The sequence below is a fragment of the Pomacea canaliculata genome, linkage group LG7, assembly GCF_003073045.1.
Source record: "Pomacea canaliculata isolate SZHN2017 linkage group LG7, ASM307304v1, whole genome shotgun sequence".
Lineage (NCBI taxonomy): Eukaryota > Metazoa > Mollusca > Gastropoda > Architaenioglossa > Ampullariidae > Pomacea > Pomacea canaliculata.
The window spans coordinates 10,810,223-10,827,577 of NC_037596.1; the positions used below are offsets into that span (position 1 = coordinate 10,810,223).

A 17,355-nucleotide genomic window follows, 5' to 3' on the forward strand; every position below is an offset into this window, starting at 1 on the left:
TGAGATCTCTGCAGTCGTGGCATTGAAAAGTGAAGAAAGTGTGGTGGCTCGACGAGTCACTGTTCATATCGTGACAAAAATTCTTAGCTGCTCAGTTATCACCATTTTAGGTGTAATGTCACAGACAGGTACTGTCATTTCTAGGGATGTCGCAGGTGTACTCACGCTATTCGTTTATACTAGTAATTCATCGTTGAACCCTTGGATATACATCGTTAATATTTTTCTTGAGGAAAGGAGAGATTCTGCGAAAGGTCGTGTTGTGAAAGCTCTACGATCTCGACTAAAGGTGTCTCAAAAATGTGTCTGAAAATTACGATCTTCATTCAAAATTTAGAGCTTTAAAACGATATCTTTTTTCAAATAGTTTGAAGTAAGCATTTCGTCTAAACGCAGAAAACTGCACTTGTTTCCTTTTATACCATATTACATTTGCCTCCCATATCACACACTCCCTTTGATTACTATAAACCGTAAAAGGCCAATAACGGAGATTTGTCAGGGACTTTCTAAAAAATATTCTTCTTCCTCTTTTAATGTTGGCTCTTCTCGTTAAGTTCCTAATTTATAACGGTCATCCAAGTTATGCTGCGATACCAAGACTAAATTTTCTATTTTCTTCGCTTCTGAAAATGCTAGTCAAAAAACTAACTCAGCTGATAAAAGAGTGCTACCTACTTAAATCCACAGATTTTTGCTAAAGTTGTCTAATACTATGTAGTATGTAACAGTAGCATCGACTATACGCAGGGCTCTAGTATACTACCAGAACATCTTACCTGCACTTGATGCGTGGTTCAGAAAAGTCGATGGAGTGATGGCCAAATAGAACGCGCGTGCAGTTTATCTTCTCGTCTGTTACCCACCCTTCCAACCCCTTTCCCGGGGAAACGACTAGATGCCATTCGATGAAGTGTCGCAGTTCGGTCTTGTGCTCACCGTCTTTTTTGTATTGACGTTTAAAAGAAGGTAGTACACTGTCATCGATTCTCGATTTCTGATCATTGTTTATGTTGATTTATTTTTATCCAAGAATGTTTAGATTTTATTTTATTTTGTGTGCTAGTATTTTTTTATGTATTGAATGATTGTGTTTGTGTGTGTGTGCGCGCGCGAGAGGGAAAGGAAAATAGACGGAGATCGAAAGGGAAAAGGCTCTAGAAAGAGTGAAGCTACCCTATTGATCAACTGAAACCAATAAATACCAATTTAATAATTACTTAGACCATTTTGAGCTCCTCATGACTCTATAAAATTTAGATTCATGTTGAGGTCAGAGGAAATAATCAGTTTATCGACAGTAACATGGCAGCCGTTTCTGAATCGACAACTATTTTTTTTTTTTTTTTTTTTTTTTTTTTTTTGCATCTTCGAAAATGATTCCTTAATTTCTGCATGCAGGTAGAATATTCTTAGAATATTTTTGCAAGTTTTAAAATCTTCTGTTTCACAGGAATCCATAAAAGCTAAATATGAGCTATGTCCCTTCGCCCTATACGGCTGGCGTGTTCCTGCTCTCCCCTTATTACTTCTCAGTGTCTGTTGATGTTTGTCGTGATTGTGTGGGCTGAATGATATTAACTCTTAGTTTTGTTTGCTTTCCTGTCATTTTTGTACAAAATTTTACATGTCTACATCTGATTGTTTCCCTCTTCGACGATTAACGGCGTTAAACACCATATCCATTCCATGTGCTTTCTTATGGTTTACTATAGATTAATTGTCAACTTCCCCCAAGTTGTTTAGATTTGCTGCCCTCCTGATAAGCTGTGTGTGTGTGTGTTGTTACAGACGGACGGACGGACGGACGGACAGATAGAGTGATAGTATACATGTATATATGTGTCTTTACATTCTTCCGTCGCTAATTGAAAGCATGCACATCGCCAAACAACAAGCATTATTATCATTTCACGATTTATTTTTAAATTTCGATGTACTATATTTTAAATCTTACTGTGTACAGCAAATAAAATACATTAGTGATAAAAACACTGTCATTTTATCCTCATTTATAAAAGCTGTGGCGATCCAAATAGGCCAGTGATATATATATAAAACGAACAGTACAGTAACACATCTTTCCTGCAATAAAGTCCGAGTCATCAGCAATATTATTATAGTTTATCTCTGATGTACTAGATTCATGTAATATAAAATTTTGGCATAAATCTCGGCCATAGCATCTGTGGTGTTAGAACTTTTTAGGTACGAGTTTTAAAGTGAAGGTACGATATTTGTACCTCATAACCATATAAATACCGTCACTTGACCAAATCGATCATGATCAAGCTCCCGCCCCATGTTCCCAAGAATAATACTTATCGTTGTAACGTAACTAAAACTGCGATTTCAAAACACGCGTCTCTCGTTTATAAATGTTTGAAGTCGGCAGCAGAACTTACGCATTGTCACTAATAATTTCCTGAGACAAACTGCGCTACAGAAATATTCGGAACTGGCTTGAAAAACCGTTAGCTATTTTATTGTGCTCACAGTTTTGCATTGCATTACTCATGCAACGTATTCTTACTATCATTTTTTCTCACAAACTGTTGTCAGTTAAAACATTACATGTCTTGAAGAAAATTGAAAATTTGATTATCTTGACCACTACCTGGACAATGGTTTTAGTCCCCTTTATACGATCACTAAGCGTGCACATTAAACAAGGAACAAGTCAGATTATACAATTGTCCATGCAGTCTCAAGACCTACTTTTACCGATAGGCATGGATGAAACAGAAGGAAAAAGTAAGACATCTCTTCACTGGCAGTTACATCTTAAAAAAAAAACACTGCTGTGAGTGGTATTTACTGATCTGTTGTGTTCATTGAGATTTCTAAGTTTCTTATTAAAGCTATTTGTTTATCACAAATTATATTGTCCACACTTAAAGGAAAAAACCGAATTGTTTTTTTGTGGATTATTTTATGAAATCGGTTTATCCAATGCTATCATGCGCCACCATGTCGACCGGTACAAACGTCAAATAAAATAGATTAAAAAAATTGTAGCACATTTTACACATGTAATTTAATATAAAAGCGTGAAGGGCACTCTCTGAAGCTATTAAAAATCTAATCGTCAGTGCCCCTCATACTTTTATATTTTTAGCTTAATATACTTGATACGTCAGTGACATCACGTGTAAAGCACGGCACTCACAAAAACTTTCGAGCCCGTGTATTTTCTAAGCTGACAAGAACTCCGACAGTTGACACGCACGGGAACTTTAACAGCAAGGTTCTGTCTGCATGCCAGGGTTATTTCACGTTTCTATAGGGATTCTTCTTTCGTTTTATGTTTTGTTTAATGGTACAATAATCCAAGGTAAGTAAATATTTCATGTTTGAATGTTGTTACATGGTTTTTTTTCGATTTACTTTGTGTCTTCATTCTCTTCCTATAGGCTTAAACGTTCTCATAAGAAATTAAATCACAAATTTTTTTACTCTTGTCGGACTGCTGGAAATGAATAAATATTTCATTGTCACCGGAAATGAGTAACTGGTGAAAATTTAAGACGTCTAAGACGATGGATAATGCGTAAATAATCGACTGCAAAATTCGACTGAACATGCTCAAAAGTCAAGCGCCCTCTGTTTTATCCTCCTACTTCGACACAGAAAGATCCTTACATATACATACCGGACAAGGATCTTTAAGGGAAACTTACAGGAAGTGAACCAGATAGACAAGCAGGACAGATCAGATATACACGAGGGTGTCTTAAAGACCAACCTGAACGGTTTGTGGTTTTTTTCAGGTATCAATAGATATTGACGATATGAAAGTAACCTGTAAATTTCAGCCTCCAAAACCCATCCGTTAATTAATTATCCGCTACGATTCACACCTGCGATCAACGAGCGCCATAACAGTGTACTACGTCAGGTTGGTACACCATTCACAACATTGGCAGCAGTCAACAGCTCAGATTATTCGGACGCCGACAGTCTCCATTTATCCTGGTTCTGAAAAACTACTTTAGCACGGGAAATTCAGATTTTTAACTTCCGAATAGTCTAAACCAGGGATGCACAACCTACGGCCCGCGGGCCATATCCGGCCCGCGACGCGGTGCCATCTGGCCCGCGAAACTTCTGCCCACAGTGCAGGAAATCGGCATGTTAGTAATAAAAGAAGACCTTAAAAAAACGAAAAAAAAAAGAAAAAGGAAGAAGTATTTATCCCCACGTAGGGGCGTTTCCCAATCTTTTTTTCGATGGACGAACATTTCGATTCAGTGCTCTGACTTGGTGTCTCTACGATTCAGCCGGACATTCAGAAGTTGGTTTCGGGAAAACAACTTCAAATATCCCACTAATTACTACATAATTAATGGTAAGTACAACTTGTTTCTAATAAAAAATGGTATCTGTTCTATTTTTTTTTCCTTTTCGTATTTTTGCGGCGAAGGGCCCGCGACACGGTTGTCCGAAATGGATATGGCCCGCGACACGGCTGTCCGAAATGGATATGGCCCGCAGGCCGAAAAAGGCTGGGCATCACTGGTCTAAACTGTCGCTCTGTTTCTTGTTGTGAATGGTGTACCAACGTGACGTAGTACATTGTTATCAGCGCTCGTTGATCTCAGGTGCGAGTCGTGTATTTTTGATAGAGGAAAATTAATTAACGGAAGAGTTCTGGAAGCAGGTTAGGTTTATATCGCCTATATCTACCGACATCTGCAAAAAACGAAAACCACGCAGGTTGGTCTTTAACATGAGTTAAAGATACGCTCGATCCAGAAAGTGCGACAACTGTGATACCTTTCTGAAGCAAGTAGTGACTGCACTGGTTACAGTCCTCTCTATTGCTATCACCGAAGCGCTTGACCGTTAGTTTAGTCAGTAAACCACAGACGGTGTGCAGCCACACACTGCAAGAGATGGCACAACCCGTACAGAGGAGAAGACCGCAGCGCAAATGTCAATCATTACAGAAATTAACACTCACCCCATTATACAGATGCAGACTTTTTTTGAATTGATTGTCCAAAGTAATCTTAATCTGTTTGCTCGAGAATTCCCAAAGATCACATATCCGTAACCGTTTGTTACAGTATATTTTCAGTGTAGCCGGTAGTTGTAGTCATCTGAGCAAACACCAGGCCTCACCAACGTAAATGGGAGAAAGAATGGGGGCTGTTGTTGGGAGTGAGTAAGTCTGTTTGTCAGTCGTTCATTGACCGGCATCTGTCGTTGGAAGGATCACATGGATAGACTCACAGCTGACAGGGCCCCCTCTCTTGCCTATTTTGAGCAACAGTAAGCAGGTCCTGTACAGGACGACCAGTCCAGTCTTTGACTTTCATAAGCAAGTTCTTCCTCTAGCCACGCAGCATCGACTGCCCTCCAAGGTGCCTTGAATGATAGTCTTCGACAAGGTGTCGTGCTGCGTCACATGGCCAAAGAAGACCAGCTAGCGTCACTTGAGTGTTGCCAGTAGAGGTTCCTGGTGTCCTACTAGCATGGCAATTCTTTCTTCGTACAGTCTTTAGTTCTATGTTCTCTGCATAAGAGAAGCCTCCTCAGGACCTCAGTTTCTCGAATGCCTGTATTCTCCTTTTCGTCTTGGCGAGCAGAGTCCACATGTCACATGCGTAAAGCAGGATTGGTACTACCAAGGATTAGTATAGCTTGTAATTGGTAGTGAATTCCTATCTGACTCCTTAGTCAGATCCTATCTATTCTAGCCATTGCCACTGTTGTTGTCTCGATTCTGATGAGGATATATGGCGTGGAACTTACATCCTTGGAGAGGGTGGCTTCTAAGTGCCTCTCAAAAGAGGTATAAGACGGGTAGAGACACAAAAAAATTGCAAACAATGGAAGAAAGGAAGGTTTAAATGAAATAAAGTACACCGGAAAAAACTTTAGAGTTATAGCTAGTTCTTTCAGACAGATGTGTAGCGAAAACGAGAATGACTTAAGTGTCTTAGGAAGCACTCGCCTAAAAAATTCTCGTACAGTGGCATCTACCATCTAGGATTAGTAAACCTAGTGCATTACACTCAATGATGCTTTTACTCAGAGGCTACCGCTAAACACTGTCGAACATGCTGTAGTGGAACAGTAAAGGAGATGTCGCATACTTTTATATGGATCTTGGAATTTTGTATTGAGCTGTGTTTTAATGTTAACAGGGTCTAAAGAATGTAAGTTTCCAAGTTAGAAAGATAACTGCCAGACAAACGATCCATTCGAATTAAAAACTGAAACATGTTAAGTTGTATATACTCATCTCTTTAAAAAAATCAAAATATTGTATTAGGTTTTTTGTTTGTTGACAAATGTCTTCCACTAACAAAGAAAAAGCCATACCAAAAGCAAGCCCAAAATATCATGCCTTACTAGCTTTGAGTAGCATGGTAAATACATTCTAGAGACAGTAATACTTCATTTATCCACTGTGAGTAATGTAAGCGGCATCCTCTTGAGACAAAAAAAGATACACCAAGTGAATGAAAGTTATTTTTGACTGTGAATAGGGCACGGCAAGTGAACATGGGTACACAACCCTCTCTTGTTCGCTGTCTGCCTTTCCTGTTATATTCCATACTTTTGTTTTTTTTATGGGTGGACGAGTTTACACTGCTTTTGCAGGGATATAGACTAAGTTGCTAGCTCGGCGTAAAACATCAATCCTCTCCTCCCATGGGTGGAGGAGGAGACTCTTCTAGCAACCATAAACAGCCTTTCAGTCCTTCCCGAGCCCTGTCACAAGTAATACTTTTTTGTGATGGAATCATTTGCCCTTCAATTACAAAAGGAATCCAAAAATCGATTGTAAGAAACTACAGCACCACTTCAGGGATGGTTGATTTTATCAGCAGAGTGCTCTCAGACGAATAACTTATTTGTTTCTTCAAAAGACGCAAAAAAACCTAATATACGCAATTGTTCTTAGTTCAGAAGAGAATGATGCTGTCCCTCTTCGCAAATGATGGTCCTTTTCAGTATATTAAATATTTTTCTGGAAAATGTTTCTGCGAATTCGACTATCTCCATAACCTGACGAATAGTGCCAAGAGCTGATGGCAGGCAGAGCAAGACGGACTGGAAAGGAACCGACTCACCTTGCATACCATCATCTCCTAGCTTTGTACTGGGAGAGGACACGCACACATACACAACTAAGAGGCAGAGCTAACGCAGCTGTCAAACGTGGAAACGTCGGCTGATTTGTGCACATTCCAAGGCTGCTGTGCTTCCAGTCTTCTTAACATGCTCGCCTCCTCTGCTTGTTTCCACTTCTCTAGCACAAGGTTAAACGTGTAAAGGAAAGGATTCAGCGACGCATTTAAAGGCAGAACAAAGATAACCATGACAACACTAAATTCGCCAGGGACGGGTATTCCTGATGCCGCCATAATGCTGACCATTCCTATTGGGAACCAGCACAGGAAGTCAGATACCACGACAGTGGCCAGGCGACGTGCTATGATAATATCTTTCGATTTCTTAGTCGTACTTTCTTTCATGGAATTCAATCGTACTGACCAGTAGATGCAGATCTGACCCACTGTTATGACTATAAACAGTATCATATTAAAAACGATCATAACTCCAAAGGAGTAACTGCGACCTCCAAAACTTTTTCTTGTTATCGGCAGTGGTATGCAAATACTATTTTGACTATAAAACTGCCACTCAGAGAGGAATGGTGAAAAGGGAACAGCGGCCAGTGTGAACCCTACAGTCCAAGCCAGTCCACACGCCCATGAGGCTGACCAGCGCTCAAAGCGGAATTTGCTAAACGGAAAGCGGAGAACGATAAAACGGTCGATGGTGATGAGACAGATAATCAAAGCCGACACCTCGCTGGACATGAGAGACACAAAGCCGGCCACTTTGCACGTCGTGCTGACTTTCCACTGGACATCGTTCCACAAGTAGGTGGAGCGGTAAGTTTCATCCGCACACCCGACTATGGCCAGGTACACGCCCATCAGGAAGTCAGATACACTCAGGTTAGTAACAAATACCCCGAATCCAGACACAGATTGGCGCCTGTGATAAAACTGCCGAAATAAAAAACTGCCGACATTTCCTGATATCGACAAAACACAAAACACCCATAAGAATATCCGGTACACGTCAGATCGTAAAAGGTCGTCGCAAGACGAAATTTCATCTTGTGGGGCAAAGCAGGATTCGAGGCCAAATTGTTCTGGGAGATTCTTCCGGCAACAGAACTTATAATTATCCACATACACCGCACTGAGATACCTAGCGGCCGTCAACACTTCTTTAGGAAATACCGATAAAGAGTTTTTTCTCGCATCCAATTGTGCAAGTCTGGGAGGTAGTCAAACCTACTTTCTGTAATAGTTTCTATAGTATTAAAAGATATATTTAAAAAAATAATGTTCGGAAATTCCAGAAATACTTTACTGTCAAATGTGTTTAACAAGCACGAAGACAAATCAACAGCCTGAAGGTTAATATGATCGGGACTGAAGCCGTCGTTTGTTAACATGATGAGTGGGTTACCTGCCAAACGCAACACTTTCAGATTTTGCAATAAACGAAACGAGCTTAAATCGACGGTTATTATTTTGTTGTAGCTAAGATCCAAAACCTGAAGGTTTGGAAGTTCGATGCTAGAAACATTTGTCAAACTACAAGAAGAAAGACATAACCAGATAAGATAGGTATTAAATTGTACGTCATTAACTGTCATACCTGAACCTGTGGCATCTAAGAAGCGCATTTGCGGGTAATCTTTGGCTGCGAACGATTTGGTACAAACAAACGCTAAGCCCTGACAGACGCACGCATCAGGACAGCGCAGTCCACAGAAAGTCTCATCGTCGTGTTGCGGACACTGTGGCCAGCCGTCGCACACGTTGTCGGGATGGACACAAACACGTGATCCACGACAGCGATAGAAGCCCGGACACGTGTATCGCTGACAGTCCTCCTCGTCCTCGTGGGAGGGACAGTCGTACACACCATTACAGCGCACGTACACGGGCAGACAGTAAGCCGACTCGCCTGCACACCGGAAGTGCGTTTGTGGACATGGCTCAGAAGATGGTATAGGTGCTTGGTAAAACTCACCTTCACCGTCGAAATAAACAACAGCTGGTGCAAACAATCGTTGCTTTGGTGGATACTCGTAGAAAAAAATTGACGAACAATCTTCGTCGGATCCATCCCAGCAGTCCTTGTACAAGTCACAGTAATATTTATTTGCAATACACTGACCATTACGACACGAGAACTCGTGGCACTTCTGTTTGTGTTTGCAAAAGTTTTCGTCAGATTCATCCAAGCAGTCAGACCTAAAGTCACACACTAGAGTGTAGGGGAGTATGGTGACTTGATCGTCACAGCGGAACATCTCTGTTTCTTCTCCAGTAATAGTTTTACACAGGAGGGCAGTTGCTGTTGCAAGGCAGTAGCTGTTTGGATCACACGATAAGAAGGAATGCGTCACGTGACCTCCCGCACATTGTACGACAGAGACATATTTGCGGTTATGCCAAAGCATCATGGGATTATCAAATGTGGGATATACCACCTCCTTTTGCTTTATGGGTATTTGAAGCTTTACGCGATATTCACAAATGAAACTTTTTATTATAGGGGTTACGCATTCCAGAAGAACAGAACGTAACGGCATAGTGAACTGGTAAAAACCACAAACAGCACGTGATTGCCCCAAAAAGAAATCCTGCGTGGTGTTGGTTTCGTAAGACACTGTGCCGTCTGCCCACATGAGCGCGTACTTGTAGTATTTTGGCCAGTCTGTTCTAGATGTCCGCAGGCCGATCATAGCCATGCTTAGTCTTTTTCCATATTGGAAAAGCTTTACAAATGCCTTCCATTCCTCTCGTGATTTCATCGTCGCAAGATGGCCTCCTTTCATCTTACACTTCTCTTCTGACGAGCGGGCTGAGACATCCTCGAAGGTTTGTGAGTTCTCATAACATTTGTCACCCACGGCAACAGAGCCATTGCAGGCGAGACTGCTGAACCCGCAATGGGGTCCCTCATCCTCCCCGCCGTCGCACTCGGCTTCCAGATTGCACTCCAGGTGTTGTTTAAAGGTGTTGTAATTAGGTACTGAACAATCCCACAAACCGCTGGTCAGCCTTCGTGGTGCTTCTGGTGAAGGATGAAAAGAAAAATATATTTTGAAGCCGGTGATCGTATACCATCTTGTTTTTTGTAGATGCAGCAATATGTTCGATTGAATGAATGTTGGGCCTTTGTCTTGTCCGTTTACTATTCCTAAGTTCGCTAAGGATCCGTCGTCATTGACCTTGTACATCTTCAGATCAGCGGGTCCTACATAAGATAAACTATTTACACTAGTGTAAACAGCCGGGAAGCTGATCATCATCACGTGACCTTCTGGAGCAATGATTAGACGTGTTGCGTTTGTACCACACGGAAATTCAAGCCCCTTTTCAAACCCATATGACGTCACGTAGCCGGAGCTTGGCGAAGTATACGTTATAGGAAGCGAGTGTAAAACTCTTTCGGTGAGTGGAACTGCTTGGAACTGCACTATGAACTCAATCGAGCGAGACGCATCTTGCAAACTATCACTAAAGAGGAAAAGCTGCTGATTGGAGCCGCTGAGGGCTAACGTGGGATTTACCTTCGTATCTTTACAACTAAATACTTTCTGTTTACAACCTTCCGAGTCATTGATAACAGTAACTGTGACGTCCATGTAGCAGGGATACAAACGAAAATGTACAGAGCTTGACGCTTGGTAGCCATCAGGGCCCCGCACTGTCCAGCTACACTCAGTAATTGTTCTTGAGAGATTTCTTCCTCCCGATTTCACGTGGATCTCTCCTGTCTCACCGGTAAACATAATGACTTTGCGTCAGCACACTCCATGATGCTGATGTCGAATGAAAAAATTGTTCCAGTATTAACATACTCACTGCTGGTCGTAGTGCGATCTTCACTGTCTAACTGCCGTGTGTTAATCGAGACCTCAGTATCTGTATCCACTGAAGTTTGATGGGTATAGTAAAGTTCATTGAAGGTAAAGTGTAGAAGTTCATTGTTGTTTCTTAGAAAATTTTGAAAATAGGTATTTATTGACTGTCTGAATTCTGTACTCGTTTGCAGTACAGAAGAATGTGTAAGAGGCAGAGAGAGACTGAATGTGCACATTGTGAGAAACAATGTTCGTAGTAAGTGGTCGAAGGGATTTATGCACTTGTGGGATAATAACGCAACTAATGTTAACTGCGATTTCATTTCTGCAGCACAAAATCTCAGATGTCCTGGTCGTCTTCATCAAGTGCAGAGTGTCAGCGTCTTATTTGTCCTGCTTTGTGTTTTTCTGCGTTTTAGTAATGTCATTATTCGCCAGGATATGAGGACACCAAAATAGCTACAAACTGATGAGTCTTCTTTGCCCTACAACAAACGTGTTAAAAAGTTTAAAGTGTTCGGTTGCGGAGTTGATAAACCCCTCCATAACTCGTTGCAGACATCTATAATTCTTTTTAGTGAAGAAAGCGTCATCTTCCAGTCGATGATGTCTTAAAATTGAATGAAATATAAGAAAAGAAAATACCATAGAATGAAAAGCAAATATGCAAAGAAAAAGTACAAGATTCTTGGCTGACATAATTTTTTTTTTACTAATGCGAGAGACTAATCACAGGTGGCAAGTCGATGGATAGCAGCAGTTTTCATTAAAAATGTTAAATATGTCCTTTTGTGTACATTGACCTCACCTTTTTACAAACAGATAAAAATATTGAAAAGATCGCGCTGGGGCACGTAGCATTATAATAAAAGTTTAATTGGAAATCCAGCCAATTGCTGATTCCCAAAGTACACGTGTCGAAACAACATATCAGGACTTACCTCTTTCCCTAAAACACTAAAACAGTAAAATAAACAAGATTCCGTTACAGCGAAGTGAGGTTGAGATTGGTGGAAGTTTTAAAACAACCTACAATGGGAACAGGATAAAGACAGCGGTGACTAACAGGTCTCTCTCCCCTATTCATAGTGACAGAACTTGGACGCAGTGGCAAGCTTCGTCAGAGGTGTGACTATGTAGTCGCCTTAAGGAAGCGGTTACTTGATTAAAAAGTCAGCCACGCCCTAAGTGACGGCTTCTGGTAAGTCTAAACCTTTTAAAAATTCTCCAGTCATAAATTCGTCACTCCTATATTTTATCATAAGGAATACGGGAAAAAAATTTATAAATGGAAATAAGCAGTGCAATAGCTGGAATGAAATATTGGATCAAAAAGATATCTTGAAATAAGTAATCTCCATTGTTTAATGTCAGAAAGAGAATATAAAAATGACTAGCAGTTTTATGCTCACGTGTCATAAAGGACCCTAACTCACAAACAGCTAATTGGATATATGTCAGCATTCATAAAATTGTTTCTGTTCAATTTATGATAATTTTAAAATATTTTTATATATAAATATTCAATCTTTAAACTAGAGAAAATTCAAACAACAAAGAGTTGTTTTAAAAAAATGAAGTTAAAAGTTTTATTTTTACAAAAACTCACAAGAAATAATGCATTGAAATGCTTTAAATAGAAATAAACTCCGATGACTGTGTATTTAAACGACTCAAAAAAGCTGATTATTTACAAAAGAGACATTATTGTTAGCATCTTTAGAAAGCAAGTAAACGACAGCTATGCGCAGTATATTACGCTTTATATAAACTCTTCGTTACCTGATAAGACTGTGAAATAGGCAAACTCCACGACTGTGATCACATTTCACAAGCAAGTCTGTAAAATGCACCCACATCTCTTGTACTTTTGGGTGTGGAGCTTTTGCCCCATGACGTATCTGAGCTGTTTTGGTGATAGCTATATGCATAAATTGTACAATATCACGGAAAATGCCTCCTGGAGTCCAGCCAAAAACACTTCAAGCTTTGAATCAACAAGTGTATACTCCGTTTACAACTTTGTTCATGACAGCAGCACATCACGTGACACGGACAAATCTTTAATTGTGAATGATAACGTTACTTTCCAAGATTATGAGGACTACGCTGAGAACATAAGCGACGAGGATACGATTTATTATGTGACAGTGAATGAGTGCTTAGAGAACAATATCCTGAGGTTTTCATCAAGATCTGGCATCATCCGCGGTGTATACATGACAGAGACACTCAACATAACTAATGATGAAAGTTGTATACTGAGTGTTTCTGTTCCCAAAGGCCCGTATATAGAGGCTACTTTTGAAAGCTACATCAGCTTGTTGAGCGAAAAATTGATGCTCAGATGTGCTGAAGATATCGACTCCTAGAAGAAAGAGAGTCCTTACTGTACGTCCCCGCATATGAACCCGTCTTCTTATCGGGGAAAGAACAGCTTTATTTCCTAATTGCAATAACAGCGATTCCAGTATTTGAAATTAGATTTACATCGAACGAAGAAGATTCGCGAACATCACTTCCGATCGTGTACACGTCACCGTTGTCCGGTTACGTAACGATAAGACTGTTCAGAGACAAAAGGAGACAAGCTCTTCTACCGAATGCGTCTCGCGTCATAGACGTTCATCCAGGTCAAGAGGTTATGATCAGTTTCTCTTTTGTCGACTTTGAAGGCTATATACTTAATGATTGTCATTTACAAATATTCACAATCAATAATGATGGAAATCTTTCACTGCACATGGATATCACCAGGAGCTTAGTTTTGCCTGCGTTGGTGTTCAATCAGTCGCTTCAGATAAGGTTCATCTTTGAGTCCCTATATTATATACGTCGAGGGTTTAAAATGCTATTCTCGTTACACAATCTGTCACAAGTTCCTAGTAAATTAGAGGGTGGGCTGTGGGATTGTTCCGTACCTTTCTACAACTCCTTTAAGCAGCATCTGGAGTGTAACCTGGTGCCGGAGTGCCTTGGAGGGGAGGACGAAGGAGCGCACTGTCCTTACAGCAGTCCCGCCTGTAACGGCTCTATTGCCGTAGGTAACAAGTGTTATGTCGTCTTGAGCTGGGAAGACGAAGTTCTGTGGCCGATGGCGAGTAAATTGTGTACAGATAAGGGAGGTAACCTGGCAACTTTAAAAACAAATGATGATTTGCATTCTCTTAGGAAGATAGACAAATTTGCAAAGTTATTAGCAGATTTTCACATAGGACTCACTACCTACCAGCTACCTTTGCCTTCATTGTACCAAAAAACTTTGATCTGGGCGGACATGACTATAGCCTACAGCTTTTCTCAGTTATTTCAAAGACGCGTTTCTATTAATACAATGAGCAAACTTTGTTTCTATAACCCTTATGGCAGCGAATTCTTAGTTGAAAGCCAGTGTTATGGATACGAGGTTTTTCTCACACTCTGTGAGTTTGCTTTAGACAAATACCAAACGGGAAATGTCATTCTGGTATCCTTTGATGCTGATTTCGTTATTGGAAATGACAGCCTCTATATCGTTTGTCCAGAAGGCCACTTCACATACAACTTCTTGTCATGTGATAAAGCCAGCCGATGTGGTGCAGTGAATTTTCCTTTATACTGTAAAACTCAACCAAAGAGTTCGGTGTCGTCTATTGTCACTGAGATGTTTCTTTGCTCTGACCAAACACGCACCTTGCACTACACTCTGGTTTGTGACTTCAAGCAGGACTGCAACGATGGATCTGATGAAATGTTTTGTACACGCAGTCAGACGTGTGACGGGTACCAGTGTCAGAACGGTCAGTGCATTCCACTCGAAAAACTCTGTGACGTAGAAAACGATTGTTGGGATGCTTCCGACGAAGACTGCGATCAGTTCCAAGAGTGGTACGTGTCTCTTACTAATCACATTGATCCCCCTGCTGTCATTAATTTTGACAAGGACGGTAACTTAACGTTTAAGGCACTCAGTGTCTTCGAATCTTGCCCCGAAACTCACTTCCGGTGTCCACCTGACGGCTACTGTTTGCCTGTGTACGTGCGCTGTAACGGCGTGTACGACTGTCCCAACCGAGAAGACGAGGCGAACTGCCAGGTGTACACGTGTCCAGGTTTCTACAGGTGTCGCGCCTCCACCGTGTGTGTGCACATTGACCACATGTGTGACGGCCGACCACAGTGTCCACAACACGACGACGAACTGTTCTGTGACCTCAGATGCCCACAAGGCTGTGTGTGTCAAGGTCTTGCATTTGTTTGCTCAGAAACATTCGACATGCAGAACGTTCCTGCCCTTCGTTATTTAGATGCTAGAGGGAGCGGTTTGTCAACAAAAGATCTGTCTCCAACCATTTACCTCGCGTGGCTTAGTCTCGCAGCTTGTAATCTGCAAGTTCTTTATAATATATCGCTTCCTACTCTTCAAACACTTGACTTGAGTGACAACCTGATCAGCTGGTTAGACATGTCGTATTTCATGCAGTTTGAAAATCTCCGCGTTCTTCGTCTAGCCGGGAATCCATTGCAGTTCTTGTTCACAAGTTACACAGAACCACAACATTCCCCTTTGACGTATCTCGACCTTTCGCGAACGTCGCTGAAAGTGTTTACAGGAGAGATGTTGAGTAGTTTTTCCGCCATACAGGTACTGAATCTGTCCATTAGCTGTCTTACAGAACTTCGTTATGACAGTTTTTATTACATTCAAGATGTGACCCACCTGGATCTGTCCAAAACACAAATCAGAAGAGTGCACAACGACACTTTCAAGCATCTGAAGTCTTTAAAAGTCCTACAAGCGAGCTCCTACAAGCTTTGCTGCCACGAACTGCTGCCAGACCTCGCTCACGAAGTGATGTGTTTCTCACCGGATGACATTTTTTCGTCCTGCCAAAATTTGTTGCGTTCAAAGACTGCTTTTGCTTTGGTCTGGGCTTTATGTGTTGTTTCTTTAACTGGGAATGTTTATTGTATCGTGCATTCTGAAATCAAGAAGAAGCAAAAGCACAGATCCGTCTTTAATGTCTTGATGATTAATCTGCACGTGTCCGACTTTCTCACCGGCACGTACATGTTAGTGATAGGGGTGGCTGACTTGGTGTTCCGAGACCGCTATTTGTGGTACGAAGAAGCATGGACGGGTGGATGGTTGTGTCAGATGTCCGGCCTCGTGTTCTGGATGTGCGTGGATGTGTCTATCATAACCTTGACCGCCATCATAGCAGAACGTCTTATCGTCGTACGGTCTCCTCTCGATTTTTCTCTGCACGGCAAATCCTTGGTTACAGTCTGTTGCACCATCTGGTTGCTTGCTTTAGTCTTTGCTGTTTTGCCCATTCTTTGTACGTGGCAGTGGCAGTTCTATGGGCAGAACTCGGTTTGTCTTCCTTTACCTGTCTTCGAGAAAGATTACAAAGGCTGGGACTACGTCTTTGTACTGATGCTTTTTCGCCTCGTCCTGAGTTTAGTTGCTGGAGTTTGTCATTCATTCAGCGTGTGTACCTTGCATCCTAGTGAGATCTCTGCAGTCGTAGCATTAAAAAGTGAAGAGAGGGCGCTGGCTCGACGAGTTACTGTTCTTATCGGAGTAAAAATTCTTAGCACTGTAGTTCGCAGCATGTTGGGAGTAATGTCAAAGACAGGGGCTGTCATTGCTAGGGATGTCGCAGGTGTACTCACACTATCCGTTTACCTTATTGATGCTTCTTTGGACCCGTGGCTTTACTTCGTTAATAGTATCCGTGAGGAAAGGAGAGATTCTGCTAAAGGTCGTGTTGTGAAAGCTCTACGATCTCGGCTAAGGATCCCTCAAAAATGTGTCTGAAAATTGCGATCTGCGTACGAAAGTTAGCACTTTAAAGGCGGTGTCTTCTTTCAAATTGTTTGAGGTAAGCACTTCGTCTAAACGCAAAAAAATCTGCGCTTGTTTCTTTTTTACACCATATCAGAACTACCATATTACACACTCCCAATAATGGCCTGCTTTTCAAGATGAATTATGTTTCAATTATAAAATGACACTAGCGGGACACCATTCCTCTGCCTGTGATTCGACCACCAGGCTAGTTTCTCAATACTTGTATTACAGAAAACCCCATTACTCGAGGAGGCATTTGCAGTGACCAGCTAACCAGCGGAGACGTAGAGGGCGCAGAAGAGATGGTAGAGGGTCTGCGGGCGGGTAGAGAGGGGCGGTGCTGGTTGCTGGAGGAGAGGCTGGTGGAGCAGGCACGGAGGGAGAGGGGCGCAAAATATCCTGCTTTTTTCTAAAGTGATGAAAAATGAAAAATACTCTTTTCATAAAATGGCATTTGTATGACACCTTTCCTTTGCTTGTAGGTTTACTACACTCGCGAATTTCTCAGTTCCCGTGTTACAAAAAAACATATCATCTGATGGCGGATTTGCAGTGACCAGCTGAGCAGAGGGGAAGAAGGGGCGGAGGAGGGATGGGCGAGGGG

General features: G+C 41.5%; 1 protein-coding gene across 1 annotated transcript; it reads left to right on the forward strand.

Moving 5' to 3' along the window:
- Window positions 1-14,249: 14,249 nt before the first annotated feature.
- LOC112568538 (G-protein coupled receptor GRL101-like) lies at window positions 14,250-16,718 on the forward strand. Its single transcript, XM_025245857.1, has one exon. The coding sequence runs from the start codon at window positions 14,250-14,252 to the stop codon at window positions 16,716-16,718; it is 2,469 nt and encodes an 822-aa protein (XP_025101642.1).
- The last annotated feature ends 637 nt before the right edge of the window (window positions 16,719-17,355 follow it).

Excerpts from the sequence above, each read along its gene's own strand:
- LOC112568538 (XM_025245857.1), top strand. The coding sequence starts at position 14,250 with ATGAGCAAACTTTGTTTCTATAACCCTTATGGCAGCGAATTCTTAGTT.